Below are 26,395 nucleotides of genomic sequence, written 5' to 3'. Positions count from 1 at the left end.
GAGAGCCAGAGCCCCGAGAACCACAGCCAAGAGATTCAGAGCCCTGAGAACCAAAGCCAAGAGAGTCAGAGCCCCGAGAACCACAGCCAAGAGATTCAGAGCCCCGAGAACTACAGCCAAGAGATTCAGAGCCCGAAGAACCACAGCCAAGAGATTCAGAGCCCCGAGAACCACATTCAAGAGATTCAGATCCCCGAGAACCACAGCAAAGAGATTCAGAGCCCGAAGAACCACAGCCAAGAGATTCAGAGCCCCGAGAACCACAGCCATGAGAGTCAGAGCCCCGAGAACCACAGGTAAGAGATTCAGAGCCCCGAGAACCACAGCCAAGAGATTCATAACCCCGAGAACCACAGGCAAGAGATTCAGAGCCCCGAGAACCACAGCCAAGAGATTCATAGCCCCGAGAACCACAGCCATGAGAGTCAGAGCCCCGACAACCACAGGCAGGAGATTCAGAGCCCCGAGAACCACAGCCAAGAGAGTCAGAGCCCCGAGAACCACAGCCAAGAGAGTCAGAGCCAAGAGAACCACAGCCAAGGAAGACATAGGCGCAAGAGCCAGAGCCCCGAGAACCACAGCCAAGAGAGTCAGAGCCCAGAGAACCACAGCCAAGAGAGTCAGAGCCCCGAGAACCACAGCCAAGAGAGTCAGAGCCAAGAGAACCACAGCCAAGGAAGACATAGGCGCAAGAGCCAGAGCCCCGAGAACCACAGCCAAGAGAGTCAGAGCCCAGAGAACCACAGCCAAGAGAGTCAGAGCCCAAAGAACCACAGCCAAGAGAGTCAGAGCCCCGAGAACAACAGCCAAGGAAAACATAGGCGCAAGAGCCAGAGCCCCGAGAGTCAGAGCCCAGAGAACCACAGCCAAGAGAGTCAGAGCCCGGAAAACAACAGCCAAGAGAGTCAGAGCCCGGAAAACCACAGCCAAGAGAGCCAGAGCCCCGAGAACCACAGCCAAGAGATTCAGAGACCAGAGAACCACAGCCAAGAGATTCAGAGCCCAGAGACCCAAAGCCAAGAGATTCATAGCCCGGAAAACCACAGCCAAGAGAGTCAGAGCCCGGAAAACCACAGCCAAGAGAGCCAGAGCCCCGAGAACCACAGCCAAGAGATTCAGAGCCCCGAGAACCACAGCCAAGAGATTCAGAGCCCAGAGAACCACAGCCAAGGAAGACATAGGCGCAAGAGCCAGAGCCCCGAGAGCCACAACCAAGAGAGTCAGAGCCCAGAGAACCACAGCCAAGGATGACATAGGCGCAAGAGCCAGAGCCCCGAGAACCACAGCCAAGAGAGTCAGAGCCCGGAAAACCACAGCCAAGAGAGTCAGAGCCCGGAAAACCACAGCCAAGAGAGTCAGAGCCCGGTAAACCTCAGCCAAGAGAGTCAGAGCCCGGAGAACCACAGCCAAGAGAGTCAGAGCCCGGAGAACCACAGCCAAGAGAGTCAGAGCCCCGAGAGCCACAGGCAAGAAAGTCAGAACCCCAAGAACCACAGCCAAGAGAGCCAGAGCCCCGAGAACCACAGCCAAGAGATTCAGAGCCCTGAGAACCAAAGCCAAGAGAGTCAGAGCCCCGAGAACCACAGCCAAGAGATTCAGAGCCCCGAGAACTACAGCCAAGAGATTCAGAGCCCGAAGAACCACAGCCAAGAGATTCAGAGCCCCGAGAACCACATTCAAGAGATTCAGATCCCCGAGAACCACAGCAAAGAGATTCAGAGCCCGAAGAACCACAGCCAAGAGATTCAGAGCCCCGAGAACCACAGCCATGAGAGTCAGAGCCCCGAGAACCACAGGTAAGAGATTCAGAGCCCCGAGAACCACAGCCAAGAGATTCATAACCCCGAGAACCACAGGCAAGAGATTCAGAGCCCCGAGAACCACAGCCAAGAGATTCATAGCCCCGAGAACCACAGCCATGAGAGTCAGAGCCCCGACAACCACAGGCAGGAGATTCAGAGCCCCGAGAACCACAGCCAAGAGAGTCAGAGCCCCGAGAACCACAGCCAAGAGAGTCAGAGCCAAGAGAACCACAGCCAAGGAAGACATAGGCGCAAGAGCCAGAGCCCCGAGAACCACAGCCAAGAGAGTCAGAGCCCAGAGAACCACAGCCAAGAGAGTCAGAGCCCCGAGAACCACAGCCAAGAGAGTCAGAGCCAAGAGAACCACAGCCAAGGAAGACATAGGCGCAAGAGCCAGAGCCCCGAGAACCACAGCCAAGAGAGTCAGAGCCCAGAGAACCACAGCCAAGAGAGTCAGAGCCCAAAGAACCACAGCCAAGAGAGTCAGAGCCCCGAGAACAACAGCCAAGGAAAACATAGGCGCAAGAGCCAGAGCCCCGAGAGTCAGAGCCCAGAGAACCACAGCCAAGAGAGTCAGAGCCCGGAAAACAACAGCCAAGAGAGTCAGAGCCCGGAAAACCACAGCCAAGAGAGCCAGAGCCCCGAGAACCACAGCCAAGAGATTCAGAGCCCAGAGAACCACAGCCAAGAGATTCAGAGCCCAGAGACCCAAAGCCAAGAGATTCATAGCCCGGAAAACCACAGCCAAGAGAGTCAGAGCCCGGAAAACCACAGCCAAGAGAGCCAGAGCCCCGAGAACCACAGCCAAGAGATTCAGAGCCCCGAGAACCACAGCCAAGAGATTCAGAGCCCAGAGAACCACAGCCAAGGAAGACATAGGCGCAAGAGCCAGAGCCCCGAGAGCCACAACCAAGAGAGTCAGAGCCCAGAGAACCACAGCCAAGGATGACATAGGCGCAAGAGCCAGAGCCCCGAGAACCACAGCCAAGAGAGTCAGAGCCCGGAAAACCACAGCCAAGAGAGTCAGAGCCCGGAAAACCACAGCCAAGAGAGTCAGAGCCCGGTAAACCTCAGCCAAGAGAGTCAGAGCCCGGAGAACCACAGCCAAGAGAGTCAGAGCCCGGAGAACCACAGCCAAGAGAGTCAGAGCCCCTAGAGCCACAGGCAAGAAAGTCAGAGCCCCAAGAACCACAGCCAAGAGAGCCAGAGCCCCGAGAACCACAGCCAAGAGATTCAGAGCCCCGAGAACCAAAGCCAAGAGAGTCAGAGCCCCGAGAACCACAGCCAAGAGATTCAGAGCCACGAGAACCACAGCCAAGAGATTCAGAGCCCCGAGAACTACAGCCAAGAGATTCAAAGCCCGAAGAACCACAGCCAAGAGATTCAGAGCCCCCAAAACCACATTCAAGAGATTCAGATCCCCGAGAACCACAGCCAAGAGATTCAGAGCCCGAAGAACCACAGCCAAGAGATTCAGAGCCCCGAGAACCACAGCCAAGAGAATCAGAGCCCCGAGAACCACAGCCAAGAAAGTCAGAGCCCCGAGATCCAGAGCCCTGAGATTCAGAGCCCCGAGAACCACAGCCAAGAGATTCAGAGCCCCGAGAACCACAGCCATGAGAGTCAGAGCCCCGAGAACAACAGGTAAGAGATTCAGAACCCCAAGAACCACAGCCAAGAGAGCCAGAGCCCCGAGAACCACAGCCAAGAGATTCAGAGCCCCGAGAACCAAAGCCAAGAGAGTCAGAGCCCCGAGAACCACAGCCAAGAGATTCAGAGCCCCGAGAACTACAGCCAAGAGATTCAGAGCCCGAAGAACCACAGCCAAGAGATTCAGAGCCCCGAGAACCACATTCAAGAGATTCAGATCCCCGAGAACCACAGCAAAGAGATTCAGAGCCCGAAGAACCACAGCCAAGAGATTCAGAGCCCCGAGAACCACAGCCATGAGAGTCAGTGCCCCGAGAACCACAGGTAAGAGATTCAGAGCCCCGAAAACCACAGCCAAGAGATTCATAACCCCGAGAACCACAGGCAAGAGATTCAGAGCCCCGAGAACCACAGCCAAGAGATTCATAGCCCCGAGAACCACAGCCATGAGAGTCAGAGCCCCGACAACCACAGGCAGGAGATTCAGAGCCCCGAGAACCACAGCCAAGAGAGTCAGAGCCCCGAGAACCACAGCCAAGAGAGTCAGAGCCCCGAGAACCACAGCCAAGAGAGTCAGAGCCAAGAGAACCACAGCCAAGGAAGACATAGGCGCAAGAGCCAGAGCCCCGAGAGTCAGAGCCCCGAGAACCACAGCCAAGAGAGTCAGAGCCCAGAGAACCACAGCCAAGAGAGTCAGAGCCCAAAGAACCACAGCCAAGAGAGTCAGAGCCCCGAGAACCACAGCCAAGAGAGTCAGAGCCCGGAAAACCACAGCCAAGAGAGCCAGAGCCCCGAGAACCACAGCCAAGAGATTCAGAGCCCAGAGAACCACAGCCAAGAGATTCAGAGCCCAGAGACCCAAAGCCAAGAGATTCAGAGCCCGGAAAACCACAGCCAAGAGAGTCAGAGCCCGGAAAACCACAGCCAAGAGAGTCAGAGCCCGGTAAACCTCAGCCAAGAGAGTCAGAGCCCGGAGAACCACAGCCAAGAGAGTCAGAGCCCGGAGAACCACAGCCAAGAGAGTCAGAGCCCGGAGAACCACAGCCAAGAGAGTCAGAGCCCCGAGAGCCACAGGCAAGAAAGTCAGAACCCCAAGAACCACAGCCAAGAGAGCCAGAGCCCCGAGAACCACAGCCAAGAGATTCAGAGCCCCGAGAACCAAAGCCAAGAGAGTCAGAGCCCCGAGAACCACAGCCAAGAGATTCAGAGCCCCGAGAACTACAGCCAAGAGATTCAGAGCCCGAAGAACCACAGCCAAGAGATTCAGAGCCCCGAGAACCACATTCAAGAGATTCAGATCCCCGAGAACCACAGCAAAGAGATTCAGAGCCCGAAGAACCACAGCCAAGAGATTCAGAGCCCCGAGAACCACAGCCATGAGAGTCAGAGCCCCGAGAACCACAGGTAAGAGATTCAGAGCCCCGAGAACCACAGCCAAGAGATTCATAACCCCGAGAACCACAGGCAAGAGATTCAGAGCCCCGAGAACCACAGCCAAGAGATTCATAGCCCCGAGAACCACAGCCATGAGAGTCAGAGCCCCGACAACCACAGGCAGGAGATTCAGAGCCCCGAGAACCACAGCCAAGAGAGTCAGAGCCCCGAGAACCACAGCCAAGAGAGTCAGAGCCAAGAGAACCACAGCCAAGGAAGACATAGGCGCAAGAGCCAGAGCCCCGAGAACCACAGCCAAGAGAGTCAGAGCCCAGAGAACCACAGCCAAGAGAGTCAGAGCCCAAAGAACCACAGCCAAGAGAGTCAGAGCCCCGAGAACAACAGCCAAGGAAAACATAGGCGCAAGAGCCAGAGCCCCGAGAGTCAGAGCCCAGAAAACCACAGCCAAGAGAGTCAGAGCCCGGAAAACAACAGCCAAGAGAGTCAGAGCCCGGAAAACCACAGCCAAGAGAGCCAGAGCCCCGAGAACCACAGCCAAGAGATTCAGAGCCCAGAGAACCACAGCCAAGAGATTCAGAGCCCAGAGACCCAAAGCCAAGAGATTCAGAGCCCGGAAAACCACAGCCAAGAGAGTCAGAGCCCGGAAAACCACAGCCAAGAGAGCCAGAGCCCCGAGAACCACAGCCAAGAGATTCAGAGCCCCGAGAACCACAGCCAAGAGATTCAGAGCCCAGAGAACCACAGCCAAGGAAGACATAGGCGCAAGAGCCAGAGCCCCGAGAGCCACAACCAAGAGAGTCAGAGCCCAGAGAACCACAGCCAAGGATGACATAGGCGCAAGAGCCAGAGCCCCGAGAACCACAGCCAAGAGAGTCAGAGCCCGGAAAACCACAGCCAAGAGAGTCAGAGCCCGGAAAACCACAGCCAAGAGAGTCAGAGCCCGGTAAACCTCAGCCAAGAGAGTCAGAGCCCGGAGAACCACAGCCAAGAGAGTCAGAGCCCGGAGAACCACAGCCAAGAGAGTCAGAGCCCCTAGAGCCACAGGCAAGAAAGTCAGAGCCCCAAGAACCACAGCCAAGAGAGCGAGAGCCCCGAGAACCACATTCAAGAGATTCAGAGCCCCGAGAACCAAAGCCAAGAGAGTCAGAGCCCCGAGAACCACAGCCAAGAGATTCAGAGCCACGAGAACCACAGCCAAGAGATTCAGAGCCCCGAGAACTACAGCCAAGAGATTCAAAGCCCGAAGAACCACAGCCAAGAGATTCAGAGCCCCCAAAACCACATTCAAGAGATTCAGATCCCCGAGAACCACAGCCAAGAGATTCAGAGCCCGAAGAACCACAGCCAAGAGATTCAGAGCCCCGAGAACCACAGCCAAGAGAGTCAGAGCCCCGAGAACCACAGCCAAGAAAGTCAGAGCCCCGAGATCCAGAGCCCTGAGATTCAGAGCCCCGAGAACCACAGCCAAGAGATTCAGAGCCCCGAGAACCACAGCCATGAGAGTCAGAGCCCCGAGAACAACAGGTAAGAGATTCAGAACCCCAAGAACCACAGCCAAGAGAGCCAGAGCCCCGAGAACCACAGCCAAGAGATTCAGAGCCCCGAGAACCAAAGCCAAGAGAGTCAGAGCCCCGAGAACCACAGCCAAGAGATTCAGAGCCCCGAGAACTACAGCCAAGAGATTCAGAGCCCGAAGAACCACAGCCAAGAGATTCAGAGCCCCGAGAACCACATTCAAGAGATTCAGATCCCCGAGAACCACAGCAAAGAGATTCAGAGCCCGAAGAACCACAGCCAAGAGATTCAGAGCCCCGAGAACCACAGCCATGAGAGTCAGAGCCCCGAGAACCACAGGTAAGAGATTCAGAGCCCCGAGAACCACAGCCAAGAGATTCATAGCCCCGAGAACCACAGCCATGAGAGTCAGAGCCCCGACAACCACAGGCAGGAGATTCAGAGCCCCGAGAACCACAGCCAAGAGAGTCAGAGCCCCGAGAACCACAGCCAAGAGAGTCAGAGCCCCGAGAACCACAGCCAAGAGAGTCAGAGCCAAGAGAACCACAGCCAAGGAAGACATAGGCGCAAGAGCCAGAGCCCCGAGAGTCAGAGCCCCGAGAACCACAGGCAAGAGAGTCAGAGCCCAGAGAACCACAGCCAAGAGAGTCAGAGCCCAAAGAACCACAGCCAAGAGAGTCAGAGCCCCGAGAACCACAGCCAAGAGAGTCAGAGCCCGGAAAACCACAGCCAAGAGAGCCAGAGCCCCGAGAACCACAGCCAAGAGATTCAGAGCCCAGAGAACCACAGCCAAGAGATTCAGAGCCCAGAGACCCAAAGCCAAGAGATTCAGAGCCCGGAAAACCACAGCCAAGAGAGTCAGAGCCCGGAAAACCACAGCCAAGAGAGCCAGAGCCCCGAGAACCACAGCCAAGAGATTCAGAGCCCAGAGAACCACAGCCAAGGAAGACATAGGCGCAAGAGCCAGAGCCCCGAGAGCCACAACCAAGAGAGTCAGAGCCCAGAGAACCACAGCCAAGGATGACATAGGCGCAAGAGCCAGAGCCCCGAGAACCACAGCCAAGAGAGTCAGAGCCCGGAAAACCACAGCCAAGAGAGTCAGAGCCCGGAAAACCACAGCCAAGAGAGTCAGAGCCCGGTAAACCTCAGCCAAGAGAGTCAGAGCCCGGAGAACCACAGCCAAGAGAGTCAGAGCCCGGAGAACCACAGCCAAGAGAGTCAGAGCCCCTAGAGCCACAGGCAAGAAAGTCAGAGCCCCAAGAACCACAGCCAAGAGAGCCAGAGCCCCGAGAACCACAGCCAAGAGATTCAGAGCCCCGAGAACCAAAGCCAAGAGAGTCAGAGCCCCGAGAACCACAGCCAAGAGATTCAGAGCCACGAGAACCAGAGCCAAGAGATTCAGAGCCCCGAGAACTACAGCCAAGAGATTCAAAGCCCGAAGAACCACAGCCAAGAGATTCAGAGCCCCCAAAACCACATTCAAGAGATTCAGATCCCCGAGAACCACAGCCAAGAGATTCAGAGCCCGAAGAACCACAGCCAAGAGATTCAGAGCCCCGAGAACCACAGCCAAGAGAGTCAGAGCCCCGAGAACCACAGCCAAGAAAGTCAGAGCCCCGAGATCCAGAGCCCTGAGATTCAGAGCCCCGAGAACCACAGCCAAGAGATTCAGAGCCCCGAGAACCACAGCCATGAGAGTCAGAGCCCCGAGAACCACAGGTAAGAGATTCAGAGCCCCGAGAACCACAGCCAAGAGATTCAGAGCCCCGAGAACCACAGCCATGAGAGTCAGAGCCCCGAGAACCACAGGCAGGAGATTCAGAGCCCCGAGAACCACAGCCAAGAGAGTCAGAGCCCAGAGACCCAAAGCCAAGAGATTCAGAGCCCCGAAAACCACAGCCAAGAGAGTCAGAGCCCGGAAAACCACAGCCAAGAGAGCCAGAGCCCCGAGAACCACAGCCAAGAGATTCAGAGCCCCGAGAACCACAGCCAAGAGATTCAGAGCCCAGAGAACAACAGCCAAGGAAGACATAGGCGCAAGAGCCAGAGCCCCGAGAGCCACAACCAAGAGAGTCAGAGCCCAGAGAACCACAGCCAAGGATGACATAGGCGCAAGAGCCAGAGCCCCGAGAACCACAGCCAAGAGAGTCAGAGCCCGGAAAACCACAGCCAAGAGGGTCAGAGCCCGGAAAACCACAGCCAAGAGAGTCAGAGCCCGGTAAACCTCAGCCAAGAGAGTCAGAGCCCGGAGAACCACAGCCAAGAGAGTCAGAGCCTGGAGAACCACAGCCAAGAGAGTCAGAGCCCCTAGAGCCACAGGCAAGAAAGTCAGAGCCCCAAGAACCACAGCCAAGAGAGCCAGAGCCCCGAGAACCACAGCCAAGAGATTCAGAGCCCCGAGAACCAAAGCCAAGAGAGTCAGAGCCCCGAGAACCACAGCCAAGAGATTCAGAGCCACGAGAACCACAGCCAAGAGATTCAGAGCCCCGAGAACTACAGCCAAGAGATTCAGTGCCCGAAGAACCACAGCCAAGAGATTCAGAGCCCCCAGAACCACATTCAAGAGATTCAGATCCCCGAGAACCACAGCCAAGAGATTCAGAGCCCGAAGAACCACAGCCAAGAGATTCAGAGCCCCGAGAACCACAGCCAAGAGAGTCAGAGCCCCGAGAACCACAGCCAAGAAAGTCAGAGCCCCGAGATCCAGAGCCCTGAGATTCAGAGTCCCGAGAACCACAGCCAAGAGATTCAGAGCCCCGAGAACCACAGCCATGAGAGTCAGAGCCCCGAGAACCACAGGTAAGAGATTCAGAGCCCCGAGAACCACAGCCAAGAGATTCAGAGCCCCGAGAACCACAGCCATGAGAGTCAGAGCCCCGAGAACCACAGGCAGGAGATTCAGAGCCCCGAGAACCACAGCCAAGAGAGTCAGAGCCCAGAGAACCACAGCCAAGAGAGTCAGAGCCCCGAGAAGCACAGCCAAGAGAGTCAGAGCCCAGAGAACCACAGCCAAGGAAGACATAGGCGCAAGAGCCAGAGCCCCGAGAGTCAGAGCCCAGAGAACCACAGCCAAGAGAGTCACAGCCCGGAAAACCACAGCCAAGAGAGTCAGAGCCCAGAGAACCACAGCCAAGAGAGTCAGAGCCCGGAGAACCACAGCCAAGAGAGTCAGAGCCCGGAGAACCACAGCCAAGAGAGTCAGAGCCCCGAGAGCCACAGCCAAGGAAGACATAGGCGCAAGAGCCAGAGCCCCGAGAGCCACACCCAAGAAAGTCAGAGCCCAGAGAACCAGAGCCAAGAGAGTCAGAGCCCGGAAAACCACAGCCAAGAGAGTCAGAGCCCGGAAAACCTCAGCCAAGAGAGTCAGAGCCCGGAGAACCACAGCCAAGAGAGTCAGAGCCCAGAGAACCACAGCCAAGACAGTCAGAGCCCGGAGAACCACAGCCAAGAGAGTCAGAGCACGGAGAACCACAGCCAAGAGATTCAGAGCCCCGAGAACCACAGCCAAGAGAGTCAGAGCCCCGAGAACCACAGCCAAGAGATTCAGAGCCACGAGAACCACAGCCAAGAGATTGAGAGCCCCGAGAACCACAGCCAAGAGATTCAGAGCCCCGAGAACCACAGCCAAGAGAGTCAGAGCCCAGAGAACCACAGCCAAGAGAGTCAGAGCCCGGAGAACCACAGCCAAGACAGTCAGAGCCCGTAGAACCACAGCCAAGAGAGTCAGAGCCCGGAGAACCACAGCCAAGAGAGTCAGAGCCCCGAGAGCCACAGCCAAGAAAGTCAGAGCCCCGAGAACCACAGCCAAGAGATTCAGAGCCCCGAGAGCCACAGCTAAGAAAGTCAGAGCCCCGAGAACCACAGCCAAGAGATTCAGAGCCCCGAGAACCACAGCCAAGAGAGTCAGAGCCCCGAGAACCACAGCCAAGAGATTCAGAGCCCGAAGAACCACAGCCAAGAGATTCAGAGCCCCGAGAACCACAGCCAAGAGATTCAGAGCCCCGAGAACCACAGCCAAGAGATTCAGAGCCCAAAGAACCACAGCCAAGAGACTCAGAGCCCCGAGACCCACAGCCAAGAGATTCAGAGCCCCGAGAACTACAGCCAAGAGATTCAAAGCCCGAAGAACCACAGCCAAGAGATTCAGAGCCCCCAAAACCACATTCAAGAGATTCAGATCCCCGAGAACCACAGCCAAGAGATTCAGAGCCCGAAGAACCACAGCCAAGAGATTCAGAGCCCCGAGAACCACAGCCAAGAGAGTCAGAGCCCCGAGAACCACAGCCAAGAAAGTCAGAGCCCCGAGATCCAGAGCCCTGAGATTCAGAGCCCCGAGAACCACAGCCAAGAGATTCAGAGCCCCGAGAACCACAGCCATGAGAGTCAGAGCCCCGAGAACAACAGGTAAGAGATTCAGAACCCCAAGAACCACAGCCAAGAGAGCCAGAGCCCCGAGAACCACAGCCAAGAGATTCAGAGCCCCGAGAACCAAAGCCAAGAGAGTCAGAGCCCCGAGAACCACAGCCAAGAGATTCAGAGCCCCGAGAACTACAGCCAAGAGATTCAGAGCCCGAAGAACCACAGCCAAGAGATTCAGAGCCCCGAGAACCACATTCAAGAGATTCAGATCCCCGAGAACCACAGCAAAGAGATTCAGAGCCCGAAGAACCACAGCCAAGAGATTCAGAGCCCCGAGAACCACAGCCATGAGAGTCAGAGCCCCGAGAACCACAGGTAAGAGATTCAGAGCCCCGAGAACCACAGCCAAGAGATTCATAGCCCCGAGAACCACAGCCATGAGAGTCAGAGCCCCGACAACCACAGGCAGGAGATTCAGAGCCCCGAGAACCACAGCCAAGAGAGTCAGAGCCCCGAGAACCACAGCCAAGAGAGTCAGAGCCCCGAGAACCACAGCCAAGAGAGTCAGAGCCAAGAGAACCACAGCCAAGGAAGACATAGGCGCAAGAGCCAGAGCCCCGAGAGTCAGAGCCCCGAGAACCACAGGCAAGAGAGTCAGAGCCCAGAGAACCACAGCCAAGAGAGTCAGAGCCCAAAGAACCACAGCCAAGAGAGTCAGAGCCCCGAGAACCACAGCCAAGAGAGTCAGAGCCCGGAAAACCACAGCCAAGAGAGCCAGAGCCCCGAGAACCACAGCCAAGAGATTCAGAGCCCAGAGAACCACAGCCAAGAGATTCAGAGCCCAGAGACCCAAAGCCAAGAGATTCAGAGCCCGGAAAACCACAGCCAAGAGAGTCAGAGCCCGGAAAACCACAGCCAAGAGAGCCAGAGCCCCGAGAACCACAGCCAAGAGATTCAGAGCCCAGAGAACCACAGCCAAGGAAGACATAGGCGCAAGAGCCAGAGCCCCGAGAGCCACAACCAAGAGAGTCAGAGCCCAGAGAACCACAGCCAAGGATGACATAGGCGCAAGAGCCAGAGCCCCGAGAACCACAGCCAAGAGAGTCAGAGCCCGGAAAACCACAGCCAAGAGAGTCAGAGCCCGGAAAACCACAGCCAAGAGAGTCAGAGCCCGGTAAACCTCAGCCAAGAGAGTCAGAGCCCGGAGAACCACAGCCAAGAGAGTCAGAGCCCGGAGAACCACAGCCAAGAGAGTCAGAGCCCCTAGAGCCACAGGCAAGAAAGTCAGAGCCCCAAGAACCACAGCCAAGAGAGCCAGAGCCCCGAGAACCACAGCCAAGAGATTCAGAGCCCCGAGAACCAAAGCCAAGAGAGTCAGAGCCCCGAGAACCACAGCCAAGAGATTCAGAGCCACGAGAACCAGAGCCAAGAGATTCAGAGCCCCGAGAACTACAGCCAAGAGATTCAAAGCCCGAAGAACCACAGCCAAGAGATTCAGAGCCCCCAAAACCACATTCAAGAGATTCAGATCCCCGAGAACCACAGCCAAGAGATTCAGAGCCCGAAGAACCACAGCCAAGAGATTCAGAGCCCCGAGAACCACAGCCAAGAGAGTCAGAGCCCCGAGAACCACAGCCAAGAAAGTCAGAGCCCCGAGATCCAGAGCCCTGAGATTCAGAGCCCCGAGAACCACAGCCAAGAGATTCAGAGCCCCGAGAACCACAGCCATGAGAGTCAGAGCCCCGAGAACCACAGGTAAGAGATTCAGAGCCCCGAGAACCACAGCCAAGAGATTCAGAGCCCCGAGAACCACAGCCATGAGAGTCAGAGCCCCGAGAACCACAGGCAGGAGATTCAGAGCCCCGAGAACCACAGCCAAGAGAGTCAGAGCCCAGAGACCCAAAGCCAAGAGATTCAGAGCCCGGAAAACCACAGCCAAGAGAGTCAGAGCCCGGAAAACCACAGCCAAGAGAGCCAGAGCCCCGAGAACCACAGCCAAGAGATTCAGAGCCCCGAGAACCACAGCCAAGAGATTCAGAGCCCAGAGAACAACAGCCAAGGAAGACATAGGCGCAAGAGCCAGAGCCCCGAGAGCCACAACCAAGAGAGTCAGAGCCCAGAGAACCACAGCCAAGGATGACATAGGCGCAAGAGCCAGAGCCCCGAGAACCACAGCCAAGAGAGTCAGAGCCCGGAAAACCACAGCCAAGAGGGTCAGAGCCCGGAAAACCACAGCCAAGAGAGTCAGAGCCCGGTAAACCTCAGCCAAGAGAGTCAGAGCCCGGAGAACCACAGCCAAGAGAGTCAGAGCCTGGAGAACCACAGCCAAGAGAGTCAGAGCCCCTAGAGCCACAGGCAAGAAAGTCAGAGCCCCAAGAACCACAGCCAAGAGAGCCAGAGCCCCGAGAACCACAGCCAAGAGATTCAGAGCCCCGAGAACCAAAGCCAAGAGAGTCAGAGCCCCGAGAACCACAGCCAAGAGATTCAGAGCCACGAGAACCACAGCCAAGAGATTCAGAGCCCCGAGAACTACAGCCAAGAGATTCAGTGCCCGAAGAACCACAGCCAAGAGATTCAGAGCCCCCAGAACCACATTCAAGAGATTCAGATCCCCGAGAACCACAGCCAAGAGATTCAGAGCCCGAAGAACCACAGCCAAGAGATTCAGAGCCCCGAGAACCACAGCCAAGAGAGTCAGAGCCCCGAGAACCACAGCCAAGAAAGTCAGAGCCCCGAGATCCAGAGCCCTGAGATTCAGAGTCCCGAGAACCACAGCCAAGAGATTCAGAGCCCCGAGAACCACAGCCATGAGAGTCAGAGCCCCGAGAACCACAGGTAAGAGATTCAGAGCCCCGAGAACCACAGCCAAGAGATTCAGAGCCCCGAGAACCACAGCCATGAGAGTCAGAGCCCCGAGAACCACAGGCAGGAGATTCAGAGCCCCGAGAACCACAGCCAAGAGAGTCAGAGCCCAGAGAACCACAGCCAAGAGAGTCAGAGCCCCGAGAAGCACAGCCAAGAGAGTCAGAGCCCAGAGAACCACAGCCAAGGAAGACATAGGCGCAAGAGCCAGAGCCCCGAGAGTCAGAGCCCAGAGAACCACAGCCAAGAGAGTCACAGCCCGGAAAACCACAGCCAAGAGAGTCAGAGCCCAGAGAACCACAGCCAAGAGAGTCAGAGCCCGGAGAACCACAGCCAAGAGAGTCAGAGCCCGGAGAACCACAGCCAAGAGAGTCAGAGCCCCGAGAGCCACAGCCAAGGAAGACATAGGCGCAAGAGCCAGAGCCCCGAGAGCCACACCCAAGAAAGTCAGAGCCCAGAGAACCAGAGCCAAGAGAGTCAGAGCCCGGAAAACCACAGCCAAGAGAGTCAGAGCCCGGAAAACCTCAGCCAAGAGAGTCAGAGCCCGGAGAACCACAGCCAAGAGAGTCAGAGCCCAGAGAACCACAGCCAAGACAGTCAGAGCCCGGAGAACCACAGCCAAGAGAGTCAGAGCACGGAGAACCACAGCCAAGAGATTCAGAGCCCCGAGAACCACAGCCAAGAGAGTCAGAGCCCCGAGAACCACAGCCAAGAGATTCAGAGCCACGAGAACCACAGCCAAGAGATTGAGAGCCCCGAGAACCACAGCCAAGAGATTCAGAGCCCCGAGAACCACAGCCAAGAGAGTCAGAGCCCAGAGAACCACAGCCAAGAGAGTCAGAGCCCGGAGAACCACAGCCAAGACAGTCAGAGCCCGTAGAACCACAGCCAAGAGAGTCAGAGCCCGGAGAACCACAGCCAAGAGAGTCAGAGCCCCGAGAGCCACAGCCAAGAAAGTCAGAGCCCCGAGAACCACAGCCAAGAGATTCAGAGCCCCGAGAGCCACAGCTAAGAAAGTCAGAGCCCCGAGAACCACAGCCAAGAGATTCAGAGCCCCGAGAACCACAGCCAAGAGAGTCAGAGCCCCGAGAACCACAGCCAAGAGATTCAGAGCCCGAAGAACCACAGCCAAGAGATTCAGAGCCCCGAGAACCACAGCCAAGAGATTCAGAGCCCCGAGAACCACAGCCAAGAGATTCAGAGCCCAAAGAACCACAGCCAAGAGACTCAGAGCCCCGAGACCCACAGCCAAGATTCAGAGCCCCGAGAACCACAGCCAAGAGAGTCAGAGCCCCGAGAACCAGAGCCCTGAGATTCAGAGCCCCGAGACCCACAGCCAAGAGAGTCAGAGCCACGAGAACCACAACCAAGAGATTCAGAGCCCCGAGAACCACAGCCAAGAGAGTCAGAGCCCAGAGAACCACAGCCAAGAGATTCAGAGCCCCTAGAACCAGAGCCCTGAGATTCAGAGCCCCGAGAACCACAGCCAAGAGAATCAGAGCCCCGAGAACCACAGCCAAGAGATTCAGAGCCCGGAGAACCACAGCCAAGAGAGTCAGAGCCCCGAGAACCACAGCCAAGAGATTCAGAGCCCCGAGAACCACAGCCAAGAGATTCAGGGCCCGAAGAACCACAGCCAAGAGATTCAGAGCCCCGAGAACCACAGCCAAGAGAGTCAGAGCCCCGAGAACCAGAGCCCTGAGATTCAGAGCCCCGAGACCCACAGCCAAGAGAGTCAGAGCCCAGAGAACCAGAGCCAAGAGATTCAGAGCCGCTAGAACCAGAGCCCTGAGATTCAGAGCCCCGAGAACCACAGCCAAGAGAGTCAGAGCCCCGAGAACCACAGCCAAGAGATTCAGAGCCCCGAGAACCACAGCCAAGAGAGTCAGAGCCCCGGGAACCACAACCCAAAAACCCACATTTCCCTCCCACCCAGGTTTTTGGGGGGGCTCTGTCGTCGCTGGATGTCTGGCCACCCGCCAGACCGCCCGCCAGACCGCCCGCCAGACCGCCCGCTAGACCGCCTCTGGCAGCTTCTGCCACGTCGCCGGATGTCTGGTCGCCCGCCAGACTGCCTCCGACTCCTGCCGCCATGTCCCCAGAAGTCTGTGAGGTTTTCGCCATGTTTTTAGTTTTTGTCATGTCATGTTTTAAGTTTCTCATGCCTTAGTTTTTAGTTCAGGTTTAGTTTTCTCATCTCTTAGTTTTTTTTAATCTTCAAGTCCAGCTCCAGTTTTTAGTTTTGCCATGTTTTGGATTGTGTCATGTCTTAGTTTTGTTAAGTTTTAGGTTCAGGTCTTGTATTTAGTTTTGCCACATTTTTCCCCCAAAGTTTCTGTTTGCTCTGCCATCACCTTCATTCACGCCACCTGTGTTTTTCCCTTCAGCAGAAGTCACTCACCAATCACTCCATCAGTATTTAGTTTCCAGGTTTCCTCATTCACTTTGCCAGATCCTACCCGTCACTGCCCTTCACGCCAAGCCAAGCCAAGCCAAGCCAAGCCAAGCCAAGCCAAGTTCTTTGTTATAGTCTTCGTCATGTTTTGTTTGTTCACAGCTTAATTTTGTTATCCGGCTCCGCAGTGCTTTGCGTTGACCTTTGTTTTGAAAAATGAATCAAGTTTGTTTTACCTTTGAAATCTGCATCCGTGTCCTTCTACGCCTCGCACCACCTCCTTTTGTTTTTGTTTTAACTTCCTTTCCTTACGAGGCATCTCTGCAGAATGAAATATGATCAATAAACTATAATCTAATGCACATAAAACACACACAGTGACATTTCATACTTTTTTCAAGACATATACTGTATAGCTACGAATTTGCTCAATGGAGCTGATTCATATTCTGCCCTTTATTATTTGTAGTGCTGATAAAGTTAAAAATAATTGATTTATATAGAAATCATGTATTTAAATGTATTTTTACTTTACTATCCACTTTGCGCAAGACAGCAAGGTTATAGAAGCTATGCATTTATGCATATTATATTTAATTTGTGTGTATACAAATGTTATAAACAAGTACTGGTTTGTTTAAATGAGAGGTTGAGAAAATCACAATTCAAATTCTTGTCATATTTTTTTTTATTCATACTACACTGTAAAAAATCAAATCTGGAAGTAAGTTGCTGTAACTTGAAACTCTAATTAAAATAACAACTTATACGACAGGAAAGTTGTCTCAACTTTCAGTTGTGTGTAAAATGTCTGTTTTGAGTAAATGTTGAGGAAACTTGGATTTAAATGTTCGGTGAAATAAAATATGTAAGTTAACTGCAGTAAGTGGTGTAGGAAGACATTTTCGACAGGGGGTGCATCGATTTAGGGGCCAAGTAGGGGAGCTATAGGCACCTTAAGTGATTCTATGTTTTCTTATTATTATTTTTCCCGCCTCTGCTTGTCTATGGCAGCCCATAGAACCATTTGCGAGAAAGTTGTGAAATTTTGCAGTCCCCTGGTTACTCACAAAATTTGTAGGGCCCCACCCCCAACCCTCTAGCGCCACCAGCAGGTCAAAGTTGCAGGTACATCTCTGCTTGTAACTTTTAAATCATTTGTCCGATTTTCAAAAACTTGGCATCCTTGGAATCCTTAGACCAAGACAAATTCAACGCACCCTATGACGTAATTTTCCATCAAGATAATTTTCCCGCCGTTTTGAATTTTGTGAAAATCAATAAAAATGCTTCTCCTCCTTTATTTTTTTGTCGAATTTCTTCAAAAAGTGGTACACATCATCTATGGTTGGACCAACCCAGAAGTAAATAAGTAGGCTAGGCTAGCACAGTACTTTCACACAATACTATACTGGCTACAGTATGGGTAGCGTAGGCCTACGTCTGGTCCTTTAGCTCAGCTGTATTGTGCTGTGCCTCGCATGTCCGAATTGGCGCGTTAACTTGTAGGTTGCAGGTTTGATCCCCAAGTGGTGAACTAGCGCAGATGACCTCACTTACACTGGTGCTGTATACCCAGGATGTAAGTGAAGTTTTGTGGGGGGGTGAGTGTAACGGAGTTCAGCGTACAATGTTAGTAAAACTTCCCTCCTGAAGCCTCACACAGTATCAGTAGCGCTGAGTCTGGACCTTTGGCTTATGGGGGAGCGGATGGGACGGGATGGGAGTGACCTTTAACTCAGCGGTATTGTGCTGTGCCTCCACTGTCCAAACTGGAGAGTTGACTGGCACGTCGCGAGTTCAAGCCCTGAGTGGCGAACTAGCACAGATGACCTCAGGTCCACTTGACACTCAGTTAGATTCAGTTTAAATAGTAAATGAGGTCATCCTGTGCTAGGTCCAGACCGATAGCTCAGCGCCCATCCCAGGTCTACGGGGTTCCATGTCATTGGTCTGACAGCCCATTGGTCCGACTGGACTCAGTAGAGATGTAAAAGCTGTCTGAGAATAATGTTTGTAAAATCAGAGCGTGCGTAAAATTCTCGCTCGTCACACTCGTCACTGAAAACCGTTTTTAAGAAATAGACAAGACTTTGAATTTATTCATGAATTGAAGCTCACATTTGGCAGCGAGACGAAATCTACCAGACTATTTCCTTTGGTAGGCTACCAAGCCTGCGAAATTGATGGTCCCAGACCAAAACGCAATGACATTCAGACCCCAAAGTTCCAACTAATGGGCTTTCGGACTAATGGGCTTTCGGACCAATGGGCCGACCCCGGTCTGGTTCTACGGTACCTCTCTCAGTGCTACCGAAACTGTACAAGGCTTCAGGAGGCGGGTTTTACCAACGTTGTATGCCAAACTCTGCTAGTTGGCATCCGTTACACTCACCCCCCTAAACCTCACTCCAATCCCAGGTCTATGGCACCAGTGTAACTGAGGTCTTTTTTGCTAATTCAGCACTTGGGGCTGGAACCCGCGGCCTAATGTGAACTCTGCTAGGTGTCATCCGTTACACATACATGAAACTTTGGTTGGTTGGTTGTAATGACAAAAAAGAATGTGTAGGTTTAATTGTGACCTCACAATCATAACACAAAATCCATTTTTGGGTGTCTTAAAGGTTTACTGTGTAGTAGGCCTATAGCTCATTGAAACGGTGCTGCCTTTTGCCAAATTTTATATTTCCATGAATATTTATTAAGTAATAAACTAATATTTACTAGTATGACCAATATACAGTAAGATTGCAGCTAAAAATATCTATTTCTGGAAATCCACTTTTTCATGAATGAAAAGAGCAATTTTCCCAGTCTTAATGAATAGCCTACTTAGAATTTGATGGGGTACGTCACCTCTCTGCTGGGGAAGGAGCCTAAGCAGGTGCGCGAGGCTGAGCGGTTCCGGCTAGATATAGTCGGACTCACCTCGACGCATGGCTTGGGCTCCAGAACCAGCCTCCTCAAGAGGGGTTGGACTCTCTTCCACTCTGGAGTTGCCCGCGGTGAGAGGCGTAGAGCAGGTGTGGGCATACTTATCGCCCCCCGGCTGTGCGTCTGTACATTGGGGTTCACCCCGGTAGACGAGAGGGTAGCCTCCCTCCGCCTTAGGGTCGGGGGACGGGTCCTGACTGTTGTTTGTGCTTATGCACCGAACGGCAGTTCAGAGTACCCACACTTTTTGGAGTCCCTGGAGGAGGCACTGGAGAGTGCTCCTCCGGGAGACTCCCTCGTCCTGCTGGGGGACTTCAATGCTCACGTGGGCAATGACAGTGAGACCTGGAGGGGCGTGATTGGGAGGAACGGCCAGCTGAAGAAGGAGTCCTATCTGGCCTTTTTGGCCAGTGGGACTCTGGAAGCAGCTGATGGGTACCGACAGGCCAAGCGGAACGCAGCCTCGGCGGTTGCTGAGGCAAAAACTCGGGCTTGGGAGGAGTTCGGGGAGGCCATGGAGAACGATTTCCGGACGAGGAGATTCTGGTCCACCATCCGGCGGCTCGGGGGGGGGGAGCGGTGCACCGTCAACACCGTGTATGGTGAGGGCGGGGTTCTGCTGACTTCTAGTAGGGACGTCGTGAGTCGGTAGGGGGAATACTTCGAGGGCCTCCTCAATCCTACCGACACGCCTTCCGATGAGGAAGCAGAGTTGGGGAGCTCAGACGTGGGACCTCCCATTTCTGGGGCTGAGGTTGCCGAGGTGGTCAAAAAACTCCTCGGTGGCAAGGCCCCGGGGGTGGATGAGGTCCGTCCTGAGTTCCTCAAGGCTCTGGATGCTGTAGGGCTGTCTTGGTTGACACGCCTCTGCAGCATCGCGTGGACGTCGGGGGCAGTGCCTCTGGACTGGCAGATCGGGGTGGTGGTCCCCCTCTTTAAAAAGGGGGACCGGAGGGTGTGTTCCAACTACAGGGGGATCACACTCCTCAGCCTCCCTGGTAAGGTCTTTTCGGGGGTACTGGAGAGGAGGATCCGCCGGATAGTCGAATCTCGGATTCAGGAGGTGCAGTGTGGTTTTCGTCCTGGCCGTGGAACAGTGGACCAGCTCTACACCCTCAGCAGGATCCTGGAGGGTGATGGGAGTTCGCCCAACCAGTCTGCATGTGTTTTTTGGACTTGGAGAAGGCGTTCGACCGTGTCCCTTGGGGACTCCTGTGGGGGGTGCTCCGGGAGTATGGAGTGCCGGACTCCTTGATATGGGCTGTTCGGTCTCTGTATGACCGGTGTCAGAGTTTGGTCCACATTGCCGGCAGTAAGTCGGACATGTTTCCTGTGAGGGTTGGACTCCGTCAGGGCTGCCCTTTGTCACCGATTCTGTTCATAATTTTTATGGACAGAATTTCAAGGGGCAGCCAGGGCGTTGAGGGGGTAAGGATTGGCGACCTCAGAATCGGGTCTCTGCTTTTTGTGGATGATGTGGGTCTTTTAGCGATGTCGGGCCGTGACCTTCAGCTCTCAGTGGAACAGTGTGCAGCTGACTGTGAAGCGGCTGTGATGAGAATCAGAACATCCAAATCTGAGACCATGGTTCTCAGCTGGAAAAGGGTGAAATGAGATCCTTCTCCAAGTGGAGGAGTTCAAGTATCTCGGGGTCTTGTTCACGAGTGAGGGACGAATGGAGCAGGAGATTGACAGACGGATCGGTGCGGCGTCTGCAGTGATGTGGGCTCTGCACCGGCCTGTCGTGGTGAAGAAGGAGCTGAGCCAGAAGGCGAGGCTCTTGATTTACCAGTCAGTCTATGTTCCTACCCTCACCTATGGTCACGAGCTGTGGGTAGTGACCGAAAGGACGAGATCGCGAATACAAGCGGCCGAAATGAGTTTCCTCCGCAGGGTGTCTGGGCTCTCCCTTAGAGATAGGGTGAGAAGCTCGGTCATCCGGGAGGGGCTCGGAGTAGAACCGCTGCTCCTCCGCATCGAGCAGAGCCAGATGAGGTGGCTCGGGCATCTGGTGAGGATGCCTCCTGGACGCCTCCCTGGTGAGGTGTTCCGGGCCCGTCCCACTGGGAGGAGGCCCCGGGGAAGACCCAGGACACGTTGGAGAGAGTATGTCTCTTGGCTGGCCTGGGAACGCCTCGGGGTCCCCCAAGAAGAGCTGGAGGAAGTGGCCGGGAACAGGGACGTCTGGGTTTCTCTACTCAACCTGCTGCCCCCGCAACCCGATCCCCAAAGAAGCGGCAGATGATGATGGATGGATGGATCAGAGAGCAATTTTTCTAGAAAGTGGAAGGAATTATACAAGGTTCAATGCGCATGGAAGTGTCTTAAATATAATGTGTTCACTTTCTACACTTCACACAAGTCATATTTAGGTGTTGTTAGCTATTGGAGCTGGGCTAACTCCGGCCTTCTATCTAACCTGGAGCTCCCAGGCATAATCCAGTTTGTAGGATCAGCAGCACCCAGAAGAAGCAACACCAACCAAAATCCTGCTGCCCTGCAGCCAGCATCTGGACTGTTGGTGAAAGTGTCATTGGCTTCTGGCATATTGAGTTTTCCCCTTCGTATTTCCAATTCCCTTTTCCCTCACGTGTGTTCTCTGTACTGTCTCCACCTGCTGACTGTGTTTGGTGTATAGCAGCAGGTACAGTTGACGGTTGAGTGTGCACAAGAAGAGAGGCTGCAGTGACAACAGGAGGTAAATGGCTAACTTAAAACAATCTCATCCTATTTGTCATCTCCATTTCTCCGAAACAAGCAATGCTTTCCCAAAGTGGTCAGGTGGTGGGAAGAAAGTGAGGATCAGACGATAAAAACACCCCAACCCATGATGTTGACCTCTGATTTCTACCACATCAGCTTCTCCGCTACACTTAAATGTCCTACATGTTTGTCATAAGATTTGTATTATATTTGATCATCTAGCTACAGCAATAGCATATCCTTAATAATTTATACTGCCGCTATGAGATTTCCCTTCAGGATTTCGGTTAGCCGTCTTCTTGTGCAGATGTATATTCTGCATCCTGCCAAGTTGTTTGAAAGCATCATTTTGGTGTATTTGAGTCATATTTTGTTTATTCAGATGCTGTTTTAAAGAGAGGAGCTGACAGAGGCCTCTTGTTGGGAATGTTTCTTCACACTTGTTTGGTGTAAAGAGCCCCGATACAGAATTTCTTACCCACACTGGGTTAACCACTGGTAAGATAAGATTGTTTCCTTGGATTGTGATCAGGCCTTGTGTTTGCAGGCGGTCACTAAGACAACTGTTGTCAAGTGAAGGAGGAGCAAAGTGGAAGGTGAGGAGGAATAAATCTGTTATGTGACAAACAGTTTCTGACAGAACACAGTCAGATCTCCTCTTTCTAAAGATGCAAACTGAAGAATCTGAGTTCTGCTTTCCAGAACTTCTGAACTCCTCCTGCAGGACTAGCAGACGTCCTCGCTCAGTTTCCATCATCATTTCCATCACACTGTCCTGCATCTCTGTGCTCACTGTGACTCTTAACCTGCTGGTCATCATCTCCATCTCACACTTTAAGTAATCAAATGTTTTCAGGTGTTTTCCATATGCTACACTTAGAAAAGCAAAAGTGTTTTAGATTTATGTTTTAGGTTTATGTCATGTGCTTTCTGTGAGTGTCAAATAATACTACTGTTTCATCTCCAGGCAGCTCCACACCCCCACCAACCTCCTCCTCCTCTCTCTGGCTTTTTCAGATTTCTTCGTCGGCTTCCTTATAGTCTTTCTGATTTTCCTCATCGACGGCTGCTGGTATCTCAGTGACCTCATGTGTGTTGTGTATTTTATTGTTGCCTATGTTGTTACCTGTACCTCAATAGAAACCATGATGCTCATATCACTTGACCGTTATGTGGCTATTTGTTACCCTCTGCACTACCCTGCCAAAGTTACTTTAAAAAGAGTTCAAATCTGTGTTTCAGTCAGTTGGAGCTTCTCGTTTCTCTATGTCTTTGGGGTGATAAATAATGTGGAAATATCAAGCAGAGAAAATGACTGCTCTGCAGAGTGTGTGGTTGTTCTTGATTCTTTCGTAGGATATGTGGACACATTGTTGTTCTTTATTATCCCTATAACCACCCTGGTAGTTTTGTACCTCAGGGTGTTTGTGGTGGCTGTATCTCAGGCTCGTGCCATGCGCTCTCACCTTGCAGCTGTCACACTTCACAGCTCAGGGAGAGTAAATGTTAAGAAATCTGAACTGAAAGCAGCCAGGACTCTTGGAGTCGTTGTTGCTGTGTTTCTAACATGTCTGTTGCCTTATTATTGTAGCTCACTAAATGAAACACAGATCAGTACTGCATCAGCTGCATTTTTTTTGTATTTGTTCTATTCTAACTCCTGCTTTAACCCTCTGATCTATGCCCTGTTTTACCCGTGGTTCAGGAAATCTGTTAAACTAATTCTTACCCTTCAGATACTGAAGGCCGACTCCTGTCAGCACAACATCCTGTAAAGAGTGCACAGCTCATGTAAGTCTCCAAAAGTGAGTGTTTGTTTTAACTTCTATAAGAAAGCAACTGACAGACCCCTGAGTTCTTCACAAATCTGAAATAAAAGCAGCCACAGCTCTTTGTTGTTGCAGTGTTTTCCTAGGTTGTGTTTCTTATTAACAGTATCAGTTTTAATATTTTTCATACCCTGTTTCACCCCATGTTCTGAATATTAGTCAAACTAGCACTCACACTTAGGTTACAGAAGCCTGCGAGGTCAACATAATGAAGAGAACGGAGTCACTGAGAGAAAATCTTAAAGCACATCTAATAACTCAAATAAGTCTCTTTTGTTCTTTGTTTTAGGTGATATTACATGCATTTCATTTCTGTGACAAACAAGAACAAGGTACCTCTAATCTTATCATTTAATTACAATGTTTATTTAATCGTTAATCAAGAGTTTGAATAGAGTACTTATTTGGATTTAAACCTGCAGTAACTTATTCGCACATCAGTGTGGAGGAGATTTTTCATCTGGAATAATAAGTGGTGGGTAATCATCAACTCCATCATCTCAAATACTTGCTTACAGATTTACAGATTGCTTCATTTGATAAATTGTGACATTTTCATCGTATGCGATATAACAATTTAGATCAATTTCTAATCAACAGTTTTAGTAAACTGATTTCTGCTGTGTATGTGCGTGATCTTTTTATTCTCTATGTACAATAAACAGCTTCTTGAAACGCATTAAAGGTTTATTAGTTAAAGAAAAACTGTAATAAAATAAATAACGCTTTCCCTGATAAACCGTATAAAGGTGCACCAGGAGTTACCAGAAAATGTAAACGTTTTACAACTTTCTTTTAAGAGAAGCTGAATGTGATTTACTGGAAGTTTGAAGTGTATTTTACTCCTGGATTAACCTGCTCAGTCAGAAGTAGTGTTGAGTCAAAGCACTTTGATGAACAATGTAAATGGCGAGGAGTGACAACAATTCAGTCCAGTTGAGTTTTAGGGGAAGGAAATGCCAGTAGAGGAAAACATAAAAAGGGAGAGAGAAGAAAAGACGAGAGGTTTCACATCAGCCTGAAAATAAAGCTGTCATGATGTGTTTCGGGGAGGACCCAGGTGCAGACACGACGGGGAGGCAAAATGAAGTTAACGGGTTTATTGACAAATGAATATAACAAAAAGCGCAGAAAAGCTTGAATATCAAAAAACTAAACTGGACATAAAACTAGAAAACAACAAAACATTAGCAAAAGGACAGACTAGGAACAACCAGGGACCGGGGGAACAAGACCAGACCAGGGGACATAACAAGACTCAAGACAAAAGTATCGAAGACCAAGGTAGGGAAGGTAATGAAGAGGATCCGGCAAGGAATGGTAAGACTAGACAGACATATATACTGGGGAGGTGATTACTGGAGTAGGAACTGGTGGGTGATTGGAAACGGGTTGCAGGTGAGTGAATGAGAGCAGGAGAGAGACTGAGGAGAGAGAGATGGCAGAACACAGGGGGCGAGAGAGAGCACACTAAGGGAATACACAAGGAGAAAATAAAACATAACTGAATAAACAGATCTATAATGAAACAAAGACTAAATCTAAATACCGAAAACCCAAAGTACTGAATAAAGACACAACTTAAAATCCAGATCCTGACAGAACCCCCCCCTCAAGGGCGGATACCAGACGCCCACCAGTCCAAAACAAAATCAACCCAGAAAGGGTGGGCGGAGGGGGTCTCGGAAGGAGGGACAGAACCAAAAACAAAAAACCCAACCAGGGTGGACGGAGGGGGCCTCGGAAGGAGGGCAGAAAAAAAGTCTGTGGGCCAGGCACAGAGAAGCTTTTGAGTCTGTAGTTGACGGGGCCAAGAAACAGAGAAGCCAGGAGACGAAGGGACCAAGGAGACGTAGAAGGCAGGAGCCGAAGGGACCAAGGAGACGTAGAAGGCAGGAGCCGAAGGGACCAAGGAGACGTAGAAGGCAGGAGCCGAAGGGACCAAGGAGACGTAGAAGGCAGGAGCCGAAGGGACCAAGGAGACGTAGAAGCCAGGAGCCGAAGGGACCAAGGAGACGTAGAAGCCAGGAGCCGAAGGGACCAAGGGACCAAGGAGACGTAGAAGCCAGGAGCCGAAGGGACCAAGGGACCAAGGAGACGTAGAAGCCAGGAGCCGAAGGGACCAAGGGACCAAGGAGACGTAGAAGCCAGGAGCCGAAGGGACCACGGAGGGCGCCGGCGGAGCAGGGACCTCGGAGGGCGCCGGCGGAGCAGGGACCTCGGAGGGCGCCGGCGGAGCAGGGACCTCGGAGGGCGCCGGCGGAGACGGTCAGGCGGGCGGCCAGAAGACCAGAGAAGGGGTGAGCCTAGCTGGGCCACCTCAGGAACAGGGTGTGATGTGGCAGGTGTCTGTATTGCAGAACAGAAACTGGGAGATATGAGTGTGACAATGCGCGTGAGTGATACCTGAGCAGGTGCCGGGAGAGCTGGGGCAACCAGGTTGTCACCGGGAAACTCAGGAAGGCCATGAGACTTGGATAGGCTAACAGACTCGGACAGGATAAGAGACTCGGACAGGCTAAGAGACTCGGACAGGCTAAGAGGCTCGGGGAGGCTAAGAGATTCGGGGAGGCTAAGAGGCTCGGGCAGGCTATCAGACTCGGGCAGGCTATCAGACTCTGGGTCTCTGGGGACTAGCTCTTAGTCTCTGGGGACTAGCTCTGGGTCTCTGGGGACTAGCTTTTGCTCTCTGGGAGCTTCTCTGGAAGCTAACTCCTGGGGCGAGGGAACGCTAACTGGGTCGGTCGCGGGGAAGCTAGCTGTCTCGGCCAAAGGGGTGCTAGCTGGCTCGGCCGCGGGGATGCTAGCTGGCTCGGCCGCGGGGATGCTAGCTGGCTCGGCCGCGGGGATGCTAGCTGGCTCGGCCGCGGGGATGCTAGCTGGCTCGGCCGCGGGGATGCTAGCTGGCTCGGCAACAGGGATGCTAGCTGGTTCGGCAACAGGGGTGC

The 26,395-nt window shown here is 53.0% G+C and overlaps 1 protein-coding gene across 1 annotated transcript; it reads left to right on the top strand.

Annotated features, from left to right (window-relative positions):
• The first annotated feature begins 22,286 nt into the window (after positions 1-22,286).
• Positions 22,287-23,393, top strand: LOC142396059 (trace amine-associated receptor 13c-like). The gene is made up of 2 exons (XM_075478599.1): positions 22,287-22,456; positions 22,586-23,393. The coding sequence occupies exons 1-2, from the start codon at positions 22,287-22,289 to the stop codon at positions 23,391-23,393; spliced, it is 978 nt and encodes a 325-aa protein (XP_075334714.1).
• The last annotated feature ends 3,002 nt before the right edge of the window (positions 23,394-26,395 follow it).

Source organism: Odontesthes bonariensis, chromosome 12, assembly GCF_027942865.1.
Source record: "Odontesthes bonariensis isolate fOdoBon6 chromosome 12, fOdoBon6.hap1, whole genome shotgun sequence".
NCBI lineage: Eukaryota > Metazoa > Chordata > Actinopteri > Atheriniformes > Atherinopsidae > Odontesthes > Odontesthes bonariensis.
This window is presented reverse-complemented; position numbering and strand designations above follow the sequence as displayed.